The sequence below is a fragment of the Epinephelus moara genome, chromosome 24, assembly GCF_006386435.1.
Source record: "Epinephelus moara isolate mb chromosome 24, YSFRI_EMoa_1.0, whole genome shotgun sequence".
Taxonomy (NCBI): domain Eukaryota; kingdom Metazoa; phylum Chordata; class Actinopteri; order Perciformes; family Serranidae; genus Epinephelus; species Epinephelus moara.
Window position 1 is genome coordinate 14,600,198 of NC_065529.1, and position 15,865 is coordinate 14,616,062.

Genomic DNA, 15,865 nt, shown 5'->3' on the forward strand with positions numbered 1-15,865 from the left:
AGTATAACGTAGAATAACATGAATGAGGTAACGTGAGCAGAGCCCTCTGTGTTTAATGTAACAGACTGGATTTTTCCACTCTGTCCTCCTCTGTCTACCAGTTGCTCAAACTCTTCTCACCAATCACAGGGCCTAAAGAAACTATTACGTAATGCGTCTTTGCCAGGCAGCTCCGCCCATTTCCTTTGGGAAAAAAAGTGGTCAGCTATTTTTTTTAGCTGACATCTTTGTATTTTTAGCTGTTAGCCACTGCTGCTAAGTAACTTTTTCAAGGTATTTCCTGTGTCAAAGTATACACACGAGTTGCACGAAGTCCACGCTGTGAACAAGAGCAGTCACGCGACCTCTGAAAAGGTAAATTTTGGCTGGCCGAGCGGTAATTTTGTTCCCGTCTGGCTGTCTGCTCCGCTGTGGTGGTAATGGCGGCTGTTGCTTCGTCAACTCCTCGCCGTTTTACGAAAAGGGAAGGTGTAGTTAGCTTAATGGCTCCCCGTATCGCTGACGTCTATTGACGCGGTAACTTGCGTGCCAGTGACAGAGTTACACATATTTGCTCATTGAGACAAAAGCTCATCCATCCTGTGAAGCAGAGTAACTTAACTTGCCCCGTTTGTAGCTCTGAAACTGTTGTTTTGAGCGGTTTAAACGGGTTAACATCCGTTTATCTCAGCGTTAGCCACCCTTAACTAGCAGCGGGGATGTTGGTGAGCTCGGATATGCTAGCAGAAATGACTGAAAGGATAACTTTACGTTTCAGTTGTAAACGTTTGCTTGAGATGAAGTCGCCCACTTTGTTAAATGTTGCATGTTAACCACGAGGGTAAAAGTTAATAGTGTTAAATGTGGGGCCTAGCTATGTGCCGTAACTCCATGTTAACGTTAGTTGGATTGGCTAACACGATTGAACCAAAGAGGAAGTCGATTATTAACGTTAGTTAGCTTAGACTCACCCGTTTAACTTTAGAAGACACTTTTAGCTAAAGTAGTACATTGATTTGACATCGCTCTGATCTGCTTCATATTTGTCGGACAGAGTTGTTTACTATATCAACAATTAGCGCACAGGCCACAGCGGAGTGCAGCATGTTACATGCAGGCAACCCTGCCACACACAATTGCTGTGTTACATTAGCGCCATTGTAAAACGGTAATATTGATTTATCTGTTCCCAGTTACTATGGAAGAAGTACAGCAGGGCAGCAATGGCACTGAGTTGCAGACTGCCACCATTCCCACCACCATCACATCCTCCCAGTTCTCACAGATAGCCCAACAGGTAACAAAATAGATCCACAAAGAGCTCATGATACTGCCATGCTGTATTACTACTGCAGCTCTTGTGCTGCTAATACCACCAGGCAACTTTGTTTATGACTGCCTTGCTGGAGGCACACTGTTTAGGGCTGAAGATTTGCTTATTAACAATGCTTCTTTTTCAGGTCTATACATTTAGTAAGATGTTCAACTCTTGTTAAACAGGGTAATATGTAAAATGGCTCCAAGAAGACAGTCATGTTGATCATGAACTAAGAGGATTGCGTAAAGTTCATATTTTGTCAGCCTTTATCAGCAAAGTTAGACACAGACAATTGGAATTGAAACCATATCTTTAATAATTGCACAGCATGCAAAAAAATTGTATGAAGAAATCTGTTCAGTCACTTTTGAAGTAGTTATAGTGCTTATTTTCGCTATCCGATATAAATAAAGTCTATAAAGGAATACTTCACCTTCAAAATGACCATTTGTATTACAGTTTTTCACCCTGTGGTCTCTCTAATTTGTGATTAAACTTTGTTTTCCTTGCATGCCTCTGGGGCGAACAAAGAATCCAGAAACAGAGAAAATACTCGCTGGATTGCAGCAAAGGGTAGCCACTTTTAACAGCAAAACTATTTCAAAACATCTGTCAGCAAACTCTCACACTACGAGCCAAATCTTATTTATTCAGTTGCATGCTCAGTACGTGCATTCTAAACCACGTCCGCGTAAACATTCTCATGCATGGATGCTTGGGCCAGCTCGTGCCTTTGAACTCTGCTCAATGGAATATCTGAGCACAGTTCAAGTTCAGTTGGAGAGATGTTGTCCATCTTTGTATACAGTCTGTGGGTTGGGAAGCACCTAGCATATGACTGGTTAAATGAAATTTGGATTACACTGCACGAGTTGTGTGAGATTTTGTAAAGTGATGCTTTGATATAGTTTTGCTTTTTTTAACTACGTCCTCCCTTTTCTTCAATTTATCAAGAATTTTCTCTGTGTTTGGATTCTTTGTTAACCGTGGAGGCATGTAAGAAAAACAGTTTTCTTCTCAAATTTAAGGTAACATCGGTTAGGTAATTTATATACAAATGATCATTTTGTGGGTGAAGTATTCATTTAATGAAACTACCTACTGAACAGTCTTAGCTGTCAATTTTAAGGGAGGGATTAGTAACTCTGGATTTTAGTGTGACTAGTCTTCTTGTGGGAGTCTTACTCCTCTGTTGCTGTCTTACTTACTTGTCGATGTATGACGATGAGGACGTTCCATTACTGAAGGACCTTAAGTTCCTGCCTGAATTCATAGCATCTGTTAAGACAGTGGCCCTCAACTTCTATGGACTGAAATTGTTCTTAAAAACTGTAAATGAGGGTAAATGAACACATTATCATATTATGACTAGACCCATTGTGTGTGCACTTAGATGAAATGATAAAGTGAGAAGGTTTCTAAAAGTAGATTTTAAATAATCAGTTCACCCAAATTACACATCGTCGATTATCGCAAGAGGTTCCCACCGCCGACTCAAACGGGATCAGATACCTTATGGAGTAACTCCGGAATCTGAGCCAAGTCCTTAAACGAGGGCGCGTCTCGTGCCCGTTGAAGACGGGAGATTCCAGACGTAAAAACGGATTCATTCCACAGATCCCTTGCAATATTGTGCCGTGCAGATGTTTTGGCTTTATGATATAGCCGTCTTTTTTATGCACATTTAGTCTCAATGAGCTTCTGTTCTGAACTCACTTTTTTGCACACACTAATTGATGCAGTTGTCATGATAAATATGTTGTTGTTGTTGTTTTGTGGGTTTAAAAATGTGTTTGGTTTTTTGCAGATGTCACTGGGTGGTGGTTCTGTGGCTGTTGTACAGCTGCCAGGGGGTCAGTTTCAGGTTCAAGGAGTGATCCAGTCTGCACAGTCAGTCATTCAGTCCCCTCCAGTGCACACTGCACAGGTGAGACCACCTGGTTTTCTTTACGTTGTCATTATTGTTTTTTTTTTTTTTAAATGTTACCCTATTCATGGGTTGTTGTTTTTTACAAACTGTTAATATGCCATTTTATACAGTTACTCACATGCACCTTTTAAACCACCTCCCTCTTTCAAGGCCCTGGATTCAGATAGTGATGATTCACAGGACTCTTCAGACAGTGGAGCTGCAGCCCAAAAGACCAGAGAAATACTGGCAAGACGGCCTTCATACAAGTAAACAAATAAATAAATGAATAACCACAAGCACAGACTTGACACATAAACAGTCTTATGACTACTTATGAATACTAACTCAAGTGTCCCTTTTCCTCTCATCTTCTAGAAAAATCCTAAATGATCTGTCAGCCGAGGAAGTGACACACATTGAGGGAAAGGCTAACAGTCCAGCAACCACAGGAGTGACAGCAGCCGCCCCACAAATCTACCAGACCAGCACCGGCCAGTACAGTAAGAACGTCACCCTCCAATAATACTTGCATTAAAAAGAGTGGCGCACAAAGTGGGGTCACTTGGCCTCTGAAATTGAGAATCTTATGAATTTGTGGGCCATGGAACTGATTAAAAAAAGTGGGATTTCCAGGAAGGAAAATCTGTGATAACTACAATTGTTACGTAATAGCACTTATTGTATGCTTTCATGCTAGAGCTGTGCTTCTTGAAAGTAAATGGGCAAAATTCCTCAAAAGTCTGTATATTTTTAAACTATTTAACAAGCGCATAATCTGCAGTACCCAAAATGTTAACGTAGCCAGCGGGAAATTTGATTTTTGATTTTTTTTTTTTTTCCACTTGTGCCTGACTCAATTCTGATGCCATCTGTGTGATTATTTTAGTTACCATAGCTGCAAATGGCACAATCCAGCTGGCGACTCCAGGGTCTGAAGGCATTCAGGGTCTACAAGCTGTCGCCATGGCCAACTCTGGTGGAGCCCAGCCAAGCACAACCATCCTTCAGTATGCCCAGACACCTGACGGCCAGCAGATACTGGTGCCTAGCAACCAGGTTGTTGTACAAGGTGAGCAAAACTTGTCATATTCTTAGAAAATGTTTCTGATTTTCCAAGATTTCTAAGCCCATTTTATCTGCTAATGTAGTCACTTTTCAATAGACTACTGGGCAGATGCCAAAATGTGTTAGACATTCAGACAGACAACATCGCAAAAAATAGTCTCCACATTTGTGTCAGTTAGAGGTGCATGCTGCCTCTAGTTCTACTGTTAACCATACAGGCATGGAGACAATATTGCTGTGAGTACTACTCTCCGAGGCTGTAAAATCCTGCAGTATAAACTGCTCCACGGTGTCTTTGTGCCTGATAAGCCTTCAATCAAGATTCTTAGTTTATAGTGTTATTACAGTTGAAATGTGGCCTTATTGCAAAGTGCATTACTTTAAATAGTATAATTAGATTGCAATTAAATTCAGCGTTAAGCATTTTTTGGAAGCCTGTTCTTAGGTAAACTATTCAATGGCTTTTCATTCACACAAGTTTAAAAACGTCTCAGTAGCGTCAGAAGAAAGATAGAAGTAAGGCTAAAATAACTCACAGAAAACATAACAAAGCTCCTGACATCTTTTACCATCTTTTGATTGTTGTGGTTCCCTCAGGTGCAGGAGGAGAGATGCAAACATACCAGATCCGCACAGCGCCCACATCCAGCTCCCTGCCTCAGACTGTAGTTATGACCTCTCCTGTGGGGCTACCTCAGGGCAAGAGTGATGACCCAACAATGAAGAGGGAAATCAGGCTTGCAAAAAACAGGTTAGTGTCCAGTTTATCACAAGTCTATAAAAGGCACGTCTGGCAGACATTTCGGACAAAGAAAATCAAACTCTATTTGTCTACAATGAAACTAACCATGGCAAATATTGAATAAATACAGATGGATACTGGTAAAAAGCACACTGTCTTGACTCTAAATAATGCTCCTTCTTCATTACTGTAGCAATAAAGGATACATGTTCTGCTCTCAACTTAAAAATAAAAAAATCATTTCATCATACAGATACAGTCAGCCTGCTCTCATTCCCAACTTGTCAAATACCGCCACTTTCTCAGTGATGTTGGCATCAGATATAACGCAAAAAGGCACCTTTCACGGCTGTATGATATTCTGCCGGGCGGTGAGAGTTTGTAAAGCCGCTGTGAATACAGTGCCTCCCCTTCTGGAATTATGTAGAGCTCAGAAAAAAGGCACATTTTTGCAAATTCATTGTAAAGTATCGTTGTTATATTACATTTGTACCTTGCACATATTTTACTGTTATAGCATTGATACATATAACTTTATGTTGCAATAGTGGCAAATCTGTTCGTTGTGATGTAATGTAGGTGCGGTCATTGCATAATTTTTCATTTGGACTAACTGCACATTTTTGTTCCTCTTTCAGAGAGGCAGCTCGTGAATGTCGACGAAAGAAAAAGGAATATGTCAAATGCCTCGAAAACCGCGTAGCAGTTCTTGAAAACCAAAACAAGACCCTGATCGAAGAACTGAAAACATTAAAGGACCTTTATTGTGTTAAAACAGGATAACCTGTTTGAATAGAAGTTGAGGAGTGGGACATATTGTGGGAGTGGCACAGCTCAGCCATTTGGACATGAACAGGGGTTTCTGGGAACACTTCATTTCAGGCTGAGATCCTCCTGTTTTTGTTTTGTTTGTTTTTTTGTTTTGTTTTTTTACTCTGTTTGATATAAAAGTGACTTGTGATGGCAGTAAGATATACTCGGCAAAACAAAAAAAATGAAATTGGCCATTTTTCCACCTGCTGTTTTTTAAAAATTTGCTAATGCTATAACATTTATAGTTGTGTACATTTTTAATACTGGGAGGTTTGAAATTGTGAGCTTTAACTTTGAGTCTCAGTTTGTAAATGTATCCCTTTTCTTTTTTTTTTCTTGTGTTTTTAAAAACGTTGCTGTTGGAGTTTTTTTTTTTTTTTTTAAATCTTCTAACAGCATCTGCAGAATTCTGACTGTATAATTACCACACAGACATAATTCCTGTTTATTTTGTAAACCAGCAATTCCCCTCATTTCCCCATAAGGAGATGTTACAATTGTCATTCCTTCTTTTTGTGCAATGGAATATAAAGGGTAACAGAAAAGATGACATTGAGTGAGGTTTGTTGGGTTGTTCCTCGGCAGTTACTTCGACAATCAGGGAAAAAAGCACAGTGTCCAGGTTATATTTATTGTGTACATCTTGGGAGGGGTGGGGAAAAAGAACAAACGGTGTATGAAATGTTGCTGATTCTGTAAGTAAATAAATATATTTTCATTCAGTAAATGCTGCGTGTGGTTAGTGTAGTTTGTAAAATTCTCATAATTATGAACCCGTAAGAGGCACAATGAAGTCTGCCCATTCCCCCGTGCAGTCATTTAATAGAATATCCCATGATGTGTGGTCTTATCATGAGACTAACTTCTGGGGCCTCGATGTGTTTTAGGTGAAGTTCAGAAAAACCAGCGGCCTCTAACTCTCTCCATGTTGCTCTGGTTATCGTGCATCCATCTCCAAGATAGTACCACAGAGGCTCAAACACATGCTGGAGGAAGTGCGTCCAGGAGGAGGGATCTGAGACTACGTGCTCCAAAAAGAAGAAAGCTCCACCCTGCGGGAGAGAGACAACAACAACATTTAATGGTCAGTCAAATGTAATTATTCATCAGGACTGAGGCAGGAGGAAGCAGTAAATGGTATATGATGATTCAGAAGGTTACCCAGCAGATGTGGATTCACCATTCTGAATTGATAAGGATCATTCAAATTTCTGACAGTAAAAATAAACACTGTGTAGGGGGCACAATGTTTGTTTTGCTGCGTTCAATGCAGTGTGTGTAACAGAAAAATAAGAAGGGGTTAATGTGTTAATCTACACACTTAATGCTACTTATGTAGAATGAACTGATATTGGCAATAAGTAGCCTGACATCTTTCTTGACACCTTCTGCACTTCACCTCATGTGTAAGGCTGGATTACCAAGTGGAACCAGATCCTCAGAGGGCCCCAGAAAAGCTAGATTCACTGCTCATTAACTGTTTTTGGACACTGGGATTTGCACCACTTACACGAGAATTCAACAAAGGTGGTATTACCTAATCGTGTAGCATTGTCTTGTGGAAGGGCCCTGTGAGAATAGTTTTACCTTAATTATTTTCTCCAACTAACTGACACAAAGAAAAGCTGAGACCAGGTGGTATTATTCCAGAATAGGACTAGGCCAGGGATGCTCAAGAGGCAGAGGCTGACAGAGCAGTCAAGCACTGTTCAAGGGTACACAGGGGCGTTTCTAGGATTTGAGGACATTCAGGGTTTAGGTGGGACCCTCCCCTGGCACTTATTTTTAAATGAACAAGCTCTAATTTATTACTTTTTAGTGCACTCTGGCACAGTATTTACATTAAAAGTACAAAAAAATCCCAGTCTAAATCTATTCATTTTTATTGTGAATTACAAAATTGGTGGAGGCACCCTCTAGCAGGCCAGATCTGACCTATGTGCAGTACATTGAGAGTCACTGGAGTAGTCTTGTGGTTAGTTTCTGGCCAAAACAAAAACAAAACAAAACAGGCAACCAGAGTAAGCAGTGTACATAATACAATACGTGCAGTGCAGAGGTTGTTGGTTAGGTTTGTTTAGTGCCCCAGGCCAGCCTAACAGGTTAATCCGGCCGTGTCATTTAGGTCATTAATGTGCCTGAAGTCACTGTTAAAATATTCCCTACAGCACTTGAAAGCAGCACAATGACACTCACTGTTCTGAGGATGCGTCGGACCTCCTGCAGCACCCGCTGCACATCACTGACAGAACACAGCACTAGTGTGCAAACAACAACGTCCACTGACTCGTCCCGTACCCCCTGCATGTCTTCTCCAGAGACGACCATGAACGCATCATAAGTCAGATGCATGTTCGCGTCCATGCTCATCCGCAGGTACTTCTCGAAGTGCGGGTTGGGGTCGGTGCAGGTCACCGTGCAGCCGTACGGGTAAAACTTGAAGTTGGCCCCGCTGCCACAGCCGATCTCCAGCAGCCGAAGAGTCCCGTCGGTGTTTGCAAATTTGGCCACGTGTCGGAACAGGTCCCTCTTGGTTTTGTGCATTTTATCGTTGTATGAAAATGTTATATTGTAGGCAAGCAGTGGAAACAAGCGTTTGTACAAACCGTACAGGCCTGTGAGCTCCAGTAGACCTAAGGGTAAAGTCAACACTGAACAAAGCAGTCTGCATAATTTCATAAGACATGACTTCATTTTACTCTTAGCTAAACTAAGTCTTGCTGGGGGCATCTGAAGACAGGCGACTTTACAAGATCAAAAGATTATGCGCTTAATACCTGAGAGACAATGCGTCACTTTTACCACACGGTGGCGCAGACACACTGTGGTCTGTGTGAGGGGCTAATGGGTCCAAGCTCCCCCAGTTTTTACTTTCCTGTCTTTATCACATCAATACTTGTTTCATAAGAAAACAGAAATCATGCCACAGGATTAACTCTTTAATCGCACACATTAAGACACAACACAGTCAGATTAATAACAGCAAAAATATATATATACTGTCAGGTCATAAAAGGTACAAATGAATCCAGCAGTCACACACAAACACTGATTATCTATGGCAGTATCATATTCATATATTGGCAAGCAACTTAGAGAAGGGAAAGGACAAAAAGGAGATCAAACACTTACAAAATGAATCTTCTGTGCTCTCTAATGTCTTCACAGTGTGTTAAAAAATGAAGTGTCTTTACAAAAACACAAACACTTGTTTTCCAATACAAAAATAAAAATTAGTATCAAAGTGACTGGTGTCATCTCTATCACTGGTGATCAATCATATCACAAGGGAGAGGAGAGGCATTAAGTGCTTGGCATATTCATACACTGCTTGTGAAGCAAGCTTACTACAAAGCTACTGAGACAGGATTTATTTCACAGCGTAGCCAATGATGTGGGGTTTGATCATGAACATGAGCGGCGCTTCGATGTGTCTCAGCTTGAGCTCAGAGAATCCAGCTGCCTCCAAGGGTTTCCATGTTTCCCGGGTGACCTCACATCCATCGCCAAAGTAGTACCACGCAGGCTGCAGAACATGCTGGAAGAAGTACGACCAAGTGGAGGGATCTGCAACAACGTGCTCGAGGAAAAAGAAGGCTCCACCCTGCAAAGCAAAGATTTGTTATTGTGCAAACTTCAAAATTAATGCATTCAACCTGATGTATGTTGGTTACTTTAATCCCTGGAAGCATAGACAGATTACTGAATGGGCCCACCGGGCACAGACAGGCCCCACCCCAGGGCCCGATGTATAATGGGGCCACCTGCAAAATGTCACTCTAGCTCCTTTTATACAGAGATTGTGCTATAGGGCTGCCACAAACTCCCTTCTTTATGCCACCTTTGCATTTTTACACGGAACTAAACAATGGCGACATCATGCTGCTCCCGTGTGATTATAGTTGGCATGCTAGCAGACAGCTGTCATCCTTTGCTCGGCGTGTAAGGAGCTCCCAGACATCACTGTTTGTCTAATTTGCGACATTTTTGGCAGCTGTTCCTTTTCTTTGAGTTAGCTGCTAACTACTATCAGCTACTTTTAAATCTCCTGCGGTGGGTCACACACATTACACGTCATCAATATGTCACTCCCGTGCCACACCTGATCTTGTCCTGGTGGCTATCCCATTTGTACAGACATTGTTTCGGCGCTGTTACTACCTTAAAGGCAAGAAAACTCCCCATTCCGCAATTGCACCTTTTAAACAGAACGGGGAGGTGTGAGATTCACGCCACAAAATAACTCCAAAAAGGGGCAAAACAACCATAAAAAGACACAAAATGACCTCAAAGAAACAGAAAAAAACAACTAAGAGACACAAAAAAAAACATGCATTATGACTACGGAGAGGTGCAAAATGACGACACAAAACAAGGCTAAACAACTGTACAGTGTGTGTGTCTTGTCACTATGTTGGAGACGTGGGGACCTTTTGTAAATATGTACCCAGGGGACCATTGTCTGGTGACACACCCCTGCCTGGAAGAAATGGGTTTCTTTTCTGTTACATTTTATGTATCCTTTGGTCAAATACAAACACTTAAGCTGAATATTTAATTAAATCTTACTCTAAGAAGTGGAAATCTATGTATAGGCTATATACTTTGATGACACCACACTGGCACCATCTGGTTTCATAGCCTCTATGTAATGCTGACACACATACAGGTCAAAGGTAGCAGCAGTAGTGTACGATTGATATCAGAGACAGTTAGAAATCTGGTGGCAAGAAAATCAATTTGAAATAATGAGTATGCTGCTTGGCTGGTGCACATGTGAGGGATCATTTCACTGATTTCCATCATCATGTAAAAACAAACTGAAATCTACTTGTTAGCTTATTTGTTTAGTGAGTTAGTAATTTCCACTGGTGAATGATTAATCCAGCAGTTGCACTGTATTTGAACAGTAGCCTTAATGGAAAAAATGAATGCCATGGCTGCATATCAGCTGTTTATTTTAATGTATTTACTGTGAACCACTGGTTATTTCAGCAGTCCCAGACAACTTACTGGTCTCAGCATGCGGTATGCCTCTCTCAGGACCTGGGGCGTGTTGCTGACCGAGCAGAGCACCAGGGTGGCGACAACAACGTCTACCGACTCGCTCTCAATTGACCCCATGTCCTCCCCTGACGCCACCACAAATCTCTCATATTTGATGTGGTCATTCTCGGCCATGTTTTTCTCCAGATACTTCTGAAAATGAGGGTTGGGGTCAGTGCACATCACCTTGCTACCCGGCGGATAAAATTCAAAATTAGTGCCGGAACCGCAGCCGATCTCCAGAATAGTGAGCTGCCCTCCAGGCTTGTTGAACTCGGGGAGACTGCGAAACAGCTCCTTCTTCTTGTCGTGCATCTTCTTGTTGTACGTTATTGAAATCCGGTATACACAGAAAGGGAAGAAACGTTTGTATATTTCATACAGGCCGACAGCTTGGAGCAGATGAAGAGGCAAGCATAACACGTTCACGATCAAAGTGCAGAATTTCATTAGGAAAGCCATTTTATCTGCAGCCGACCTTCGTGGCGACCAGCAGCGCGTCAACAACCAACTGTCAAGCCCACTTGTTACAGTGTAGCCTAAAAATAATAACATCGGTGCGGGTGCGGGGAAGAAACAGGAAGTCCGATTAAGTTTTCAAAATAAAAGTCGATGTGAAAGAAGTTGCTTCTTTTTGCCATACTGTGGTAGCCGATTAATGCTTAATGCTGTCAGTACCATCTTGTGTACCCTCTTCTCAATTGTTTTATCTAAAACAGAGAAGTGACTGCAATGCTTTTTTATTTTATTTTTCTCACCAAATGGCCAAATGAAGATTGCCTCCAACTTGTACATTGAAGATGGATTGATTGATTGATTGATTGATTGATTGATTGATTGATAACTAATAGTTGCATTGTATCGAACAAGGAAGTCAAGAATCAGATATCTCGTCAAAGTAAAAGTTGCATGTTGTTTTGACCACTGTTCACAGTTGTAGCTGAAAACTGGAGGATGCCACAAACTTTTAAAGGTACAGACACAAATGATTTTTATATTTAACGATAACAGCTATAAGTTTAACTCATAATTATACCCACAGTGTATCGCATACTAAACACTTAATATTTTGAATACAAAAGTGTGCTTACACTGCATAATATGGGAAAATACTGTGTTTTACTGCGCACTAAAAACGTTCAAAAGTTGAGTGTGGAATGATGGACACTTCTCACCCTCAACAGTCACCATCTTTGTGACATAGTGGAAGCTACTTCATAAACTTTTAAACTTTTGTCAAGGGGCCTGAGGTGGCTACAGTGAACACCACCGCATCATACAGATGTAAGTTATACATGTTTTTTGCACTAAGTACCAATACTGTTGTCGAATAGAAGCCACCAGTAGTGTTTGTTGGGTCTGTAATTATGTAGTACTGCAAACAATAATGTGAGTGCTGACGTTAGCTTGCTAGCTAATGTTAGCATTCGCTAGCTAGCTAACTTGGTCCTAGCTTTGGCAGTGCATTTTAATTAGCATCAACATCGTAGCGTGAGTTTGGTTTATGTGTGGGCAGAGATAGCAGTCAAATGTTGGTAATAATGTTCCAACATCTGTTTGAAATTCGCTGTTAAGAGACAACACTATACTGCTGAAATTAATACACCACGCAAGATGGCGGTAGTGTACATAATGCACTACATTGAAGTGTACTAATGTAATTGGAGACATACTCCGAGATCCTGGATGCTAAGATGGTGCCTCTTTATTCAAATGGGGTTGCTTGGCTGGTGCATACCATAGTATAATCATACTTTACCTGGTTATTAGTTCCCTGAGTGGTTCTCTAGTCTTTTGACTAAGCTAGCTGCGTGAATTTAACATAGTCTGTGAAGTGATAATCAAGTAACATTGAGTTAGCAATGTTACATATTTTGTTGTGCTGGGTCTCCACTCCAGTTAATTGAACTTTAAATTAACTTAAATAATGAGTATAAGGTTTAAGTCCTGATTTTCAAAGTTGAATGAAGCTCCATTAATTAATGTTTTATTTCTTTATTATTGTATTGCCACTTGGGGGCAGAAGAACTACTCAAACAAGCTAACAAATGCACAATCCTGAAATATTAAATTAGTTTAGGTAATGTTACAGCTAACACCTTAGCAAACAACTTGGGTGAGAAGAAAGGGGTCTTTATCAGCAAAGATAGTCTTTAAGAGAAGATATCCCACTACAAGCTGCCCCAGTGGTACAAAATGGTGTGCACTTCCTGTCTCCTAAGTGGGCGTGGTTGTCTCTCCCCCACATACCCCCACCTTGTTATTAAGTGTAGTAAATCTTGTGTGGATAATAGACTTCATATACAGTCAGTGGTGTGGATGGATGAAATCAGATTCAAATACAACACTATATACCGTAAAAATGAAAGGATTTTTCATGTTTGTTCCTTATTTTGATGCTCATTTTATCTGCTAGCTTAATGTCTAATATCAACAGAGTGTAAGATCACACATCAACAGAGAGACATGTCTTGAACAAAGTTAATTTTCTCCTGATTTGTCTGTCTGAAAAAAATGCTGTGTCATTGTCCAAGTGTTTAAACCTTTGAACCCTGAGCAAGTTGGCGCAATTTCTTTCAAAAGCATGGGGAAAAAACTTGGTAAGAAAAAAAAAAGTCAATAGACAGTCAAAAGAAACTAGGGGAAACAGGAAAAAGCTATTGAAAAACTCTATTTATAATAATTATTATTATTATTAGTGTTACATTTTAAAATCATGTTACAGCATTATTATAATTTTTAAGCATCCCTTCCAGGTTATTTCTTTGTTGTTGTTTTTTTTTGTTTTTGTTTTTTACTAATTTTCATGTTTTTAATTTTCTCTCTTTACTAATTTGGGTGTTTGGGTCATTTCTTCCCTTGTTGCTTATTGCCATTCCCATTTTATTAAAAGACATCAAGCCAGTTTCTCAGGTTTCAAAGGATTAAAAGGGTTGGGGCTTGTGAAAAATGGGTCCAGTATTTACTTAAGTGACTATGCGGCAAAGGCAATGTTATAATCTGTACTAATGTTCACTTCTCCTTTTGTAATAAATAGACACAGGGCTGTCACTAGTCTCCTAGAGGGGCAGGCCAGTTGCGAAACCCACGTGACACAGATAGAGGAAATGAATCTGAAGTGGGCCATCTCAGTTTATCAACAGTCTCAGATATAAGCTCAACATTCTTTTGGCAGCATATTGTCACCAGGTCTCCTGGAAGTGGCTGGGCTTTGAAGCCAATTTTCATAGTGGCTGCAAAGAATAATCGCAATGTCATGTGATGCTCTGTGGCCCCAAAAGACCTTTTCCCATTGACTTTGGCTACTTAGTGAAAGAGACGTCTGTAAATCAGTGGATACATATTTATGAGTGTCACAACCTCTGCAAAATTATTCATTTCACTATCGGTTTAACAACCCTTGGCTTGGATAAGCTGCAGAGAGATTCAGACTAATGCTTCATATTTTTTATTGTCCTTCAGCATCCATCTATACCTTCAGCACCGTAGAAATCACAATGAAAACTATAGAAAAATATATAAAAATACATTTGCCATTTGTGGGCAATAAATAACATCCATAATCTATAGCTTCCCACAGCAGGATTAAACAGTAAATAGAGTAGTTGATAAAGAGATTCAAATATAACAGTTAAAATACTGAATTACCAAGTTTAAGGTGTTTCTGAATGACAACCCATGTCCTTATAATGCAAACATCCAGTGAGCTATTAATGAGGGCCCGTCCATACAGTCTATAAAGCTAATAACTACATCACCATCTAAATACATCACAATAACATAAAAATATTCAGACAATATTATAAATATTACAAGCTGGAATTTAAATACATTACCATTGAATTATTTACCCACCAAATGATTTTCCCAAACAAATTGAACATAAAAATACATTCAAAATCATACAAAAGGAAACAATTGCTGCTCTAATTATACAGCGTGCACACTGATAATACAAATGAATAAAACAGAGAAATGTTGAATTTGAATGCAGAACTCAAACCTCTGGCACCTGTAGTAAAGGCAATTTAGCTACTTCACATACCTCATCCTGCTCACCAAGGCTGTTAACAATGATTTACAAGCGAATCTCTCTCATTTTTATATGTTGCCATGTCTACAAATCCTCGGTGCATGTTTATCTTACAGCTTTCACCACAGTAATTCCTCAATATATGCCTAGTGGGGAAAGAGATGGCTTAATAGCAATTTCTACAGGGGCAGTTGAATGTCACCTCGTGGTGGAAAGAGCAGGTAACTACGAAGCGAAGAGTTGTCCAAATTAAAACAGATAACATAAATAACTATGTAACAAAACAACTGCTTCTAAAAGGAAATGTATAAATAATGAAGATAAACCTTAAAAATAGCAATATGAGGTAGTTGGGATCATTAACCCATGTCAGTGTAAGCTAGCAGTCAGTTACAATAGGGATTTTAACTATTCAGTCAGATAACAGTTGAGAAGTCTAGAGGAGCTGCACGATTGAATCATTTTATCCCTATTCAAGTTGACAGAGTGCTAAACTGGAAGTTCCTGATTGGCTGGCAGAAGTCTCTAGAGTTCCTGCCCTAATGCTGTGTTCACATTATAAGTGAAACAGCAACAGTGTGACCAGCTACATTATCACTGACTCATTGTTGTGGTGCTCAAGCACTCATTAATGTTTTTACATTGTCACAGGCTTGTGTGTATCTGCTACTTGCCACAAAGCACCTTGACTGAACGGCATTTAAAGTTTGTATTTGGTCAGAAAAATATCTATGCTTATGATCAGTGTCTGAGCCCCATTTAAACATCACATTTCATTGCCCCATTGCATCCCCGTGTGCACTGCAATGCACAGAAAGCTAGCACAGCATCAGCTAACTACGCTAAATAACACAGAAGCAAAGCTAGAAACAAAAACATATCATTGGTTGACGCTTCACTGTGTCATTTGAGCACTAAAAAAAGTTAAGGCCAATTCAGCTTACCTTTGTAGCACGC

At 40.2% G+C, this 15,865-nt stretch overlaps 3 protein-coding genes across 5 annotated transcripts; 1 reads left to right on the forward strand and 2 right to left on the reverse strand.

Moving 5' to 3' along the window:
- The first annotated feature begins 147 nt into the window (after positions 1 to 147).
- On the forward strand, positions 148 to 6,556 carry atf1 (activating transcription factor 1). Of its 3 annotated transcripts, none has more exons than XM_050037888.1 (8): positions 148 to 354; positions 1,173 to 1,276; positions 3,105 to 3,224; positions 3,378 to 3,475; positions 3,585 to 3,709; positions 4,096 to 4,278; positions 4,872 to 5,025; positions 5,655 to 6,556. In XM_050037888.1, the coding sequence occupies exons 2-8, from the start codon at positions 1,178 to 1,180 to the stop codon at positions 5,797 to 5,799; spliced, it is 924 nt and encodes a 307-aa protein (XP_049893845.1). In that variant the 5' UTR covers positions 148 to 354; positions 1,173 to 1,177; the 3' UTR covers positions 5,800 to 6,556. The 3 variants fall into 3 exon arrangements, with proteins under 3 accessions (XP_049893845.1, XP_049893847.1, XP_049893846.1); XM_050037889.1 differs by lacking the exon at positions 148 to 354 and adding an exon at positions 574 to 704; XM_050037890.1 differs by lacking the exon at positions 1,173 to 1,276.
- An 80-nt stretch (positions 6,557 to 6,636) lies between these two features.
- Positions 6,637 to 8,683, reverse strand: LOC126385868 (putative methyltransferase-like protein 7A). The gene is made up of 2 exons (XM_050037892.1): positions 8,026 to 8,683; positions 6,637 to 6,881 (listed from the first exon to the last, which is right to left on the reverse strand). The coding sequence occupies exons 1-2, from the start codon at positions 8,557 to 8,559 to the stop codon at positions 6,645 to 6,647; spliced, it is 771 nt and encodes a 256-aa protein (XP_049893849.1). The 5' UTR covers positions 8,560 to 8,683; the 3' UTR covers positions 6,637 to 6,644.
- A 72-nt stretch (positions 8,684 to 8,755) lies between these two features.
- LOC126385867 (putative methyltransferase-like protein 7A) lies at positions 8,756 to 11,428 on the reverse strand. The gene is made up of 2 exons (XM_050037891.1): positions 10,843 to 11,428; positions 8,756 to 9,433 (listed from the first exon to the last, which is right to left on the reverse strand). The coding sequence occupies exons 1-2, from the start codon at positions 11,335 to 11,337 to the stop codon at positions 9,200 to 9,202; spliced, it is 729 nt and encodes a 242-aa protein (XP_049893848.1). The 5' UTR covers positions 11,338 to 11,428; the 3' UTR covers positions 8,756 to 9,199.
- Positions 11,429 to 15,865: the final 4,437 nt, after the last annotated feature.

What these genes read in the sequence shown, in the direction of transcription:
- LOC126385867 (XM_050037891.1), bottom strand. Translation starts at nt 11,337, where the DNA reads ATGGCTTTCCTAATGAAATTCTGCACTTTGATCGTGAACGTGTTATGC. An exon ending in CATACCGCATGCTGAGACCA is followed by an intron (nt 9,434 to 10,842) that starts GTAAGTTGTCTG and finishes TTTGCTTTGCAG; the next exon opens with GGTGGAGCCTTCTTTTTCCT.
- atf1 (XM_050037888.1), top strand. Translation starts at nt 1,178, where the DNA reads ATGGAAGAAGTACAGCAGGGCAGCAATGGCACTGAGTTGCAGACTGCC. An exon ending in TCTCACAGATAGCCCAACAG is followed by an intron (nt 1,277 to 3,104) that starts GTAACAAAATAG and finishes GGTTTTTTGCAG; the next exon opens with ATGTCACTGGGTGGTGGTTC. An exon ending in CAACCAGGTTGTTGTACAAG is followed by an intron (nt 4,279 to 4,871) that starts GTGAGCAAAACT and finishes TGGTTCCCTCAG; the next exon opens with GTGCAGGAGGAGAGATGCAA.
- LOC126385868 (XM_050037892.1), bottom strand. Translation starts at nt 8,559, where the DNA reads ATGCCCCCAGCAAGACTTAGTTTAGCTAAGAGTAAAATGAAGTCATGT. An exon ending in TCCGACGCATCCTCAGAACA is followed by an intron (nt 6,882 to 8,025) that starts GTGAGTGTCATT and finishes TCTCTCCCGCAG; the next exon opens with GGTGGAGCTTTCTTCTTTTT.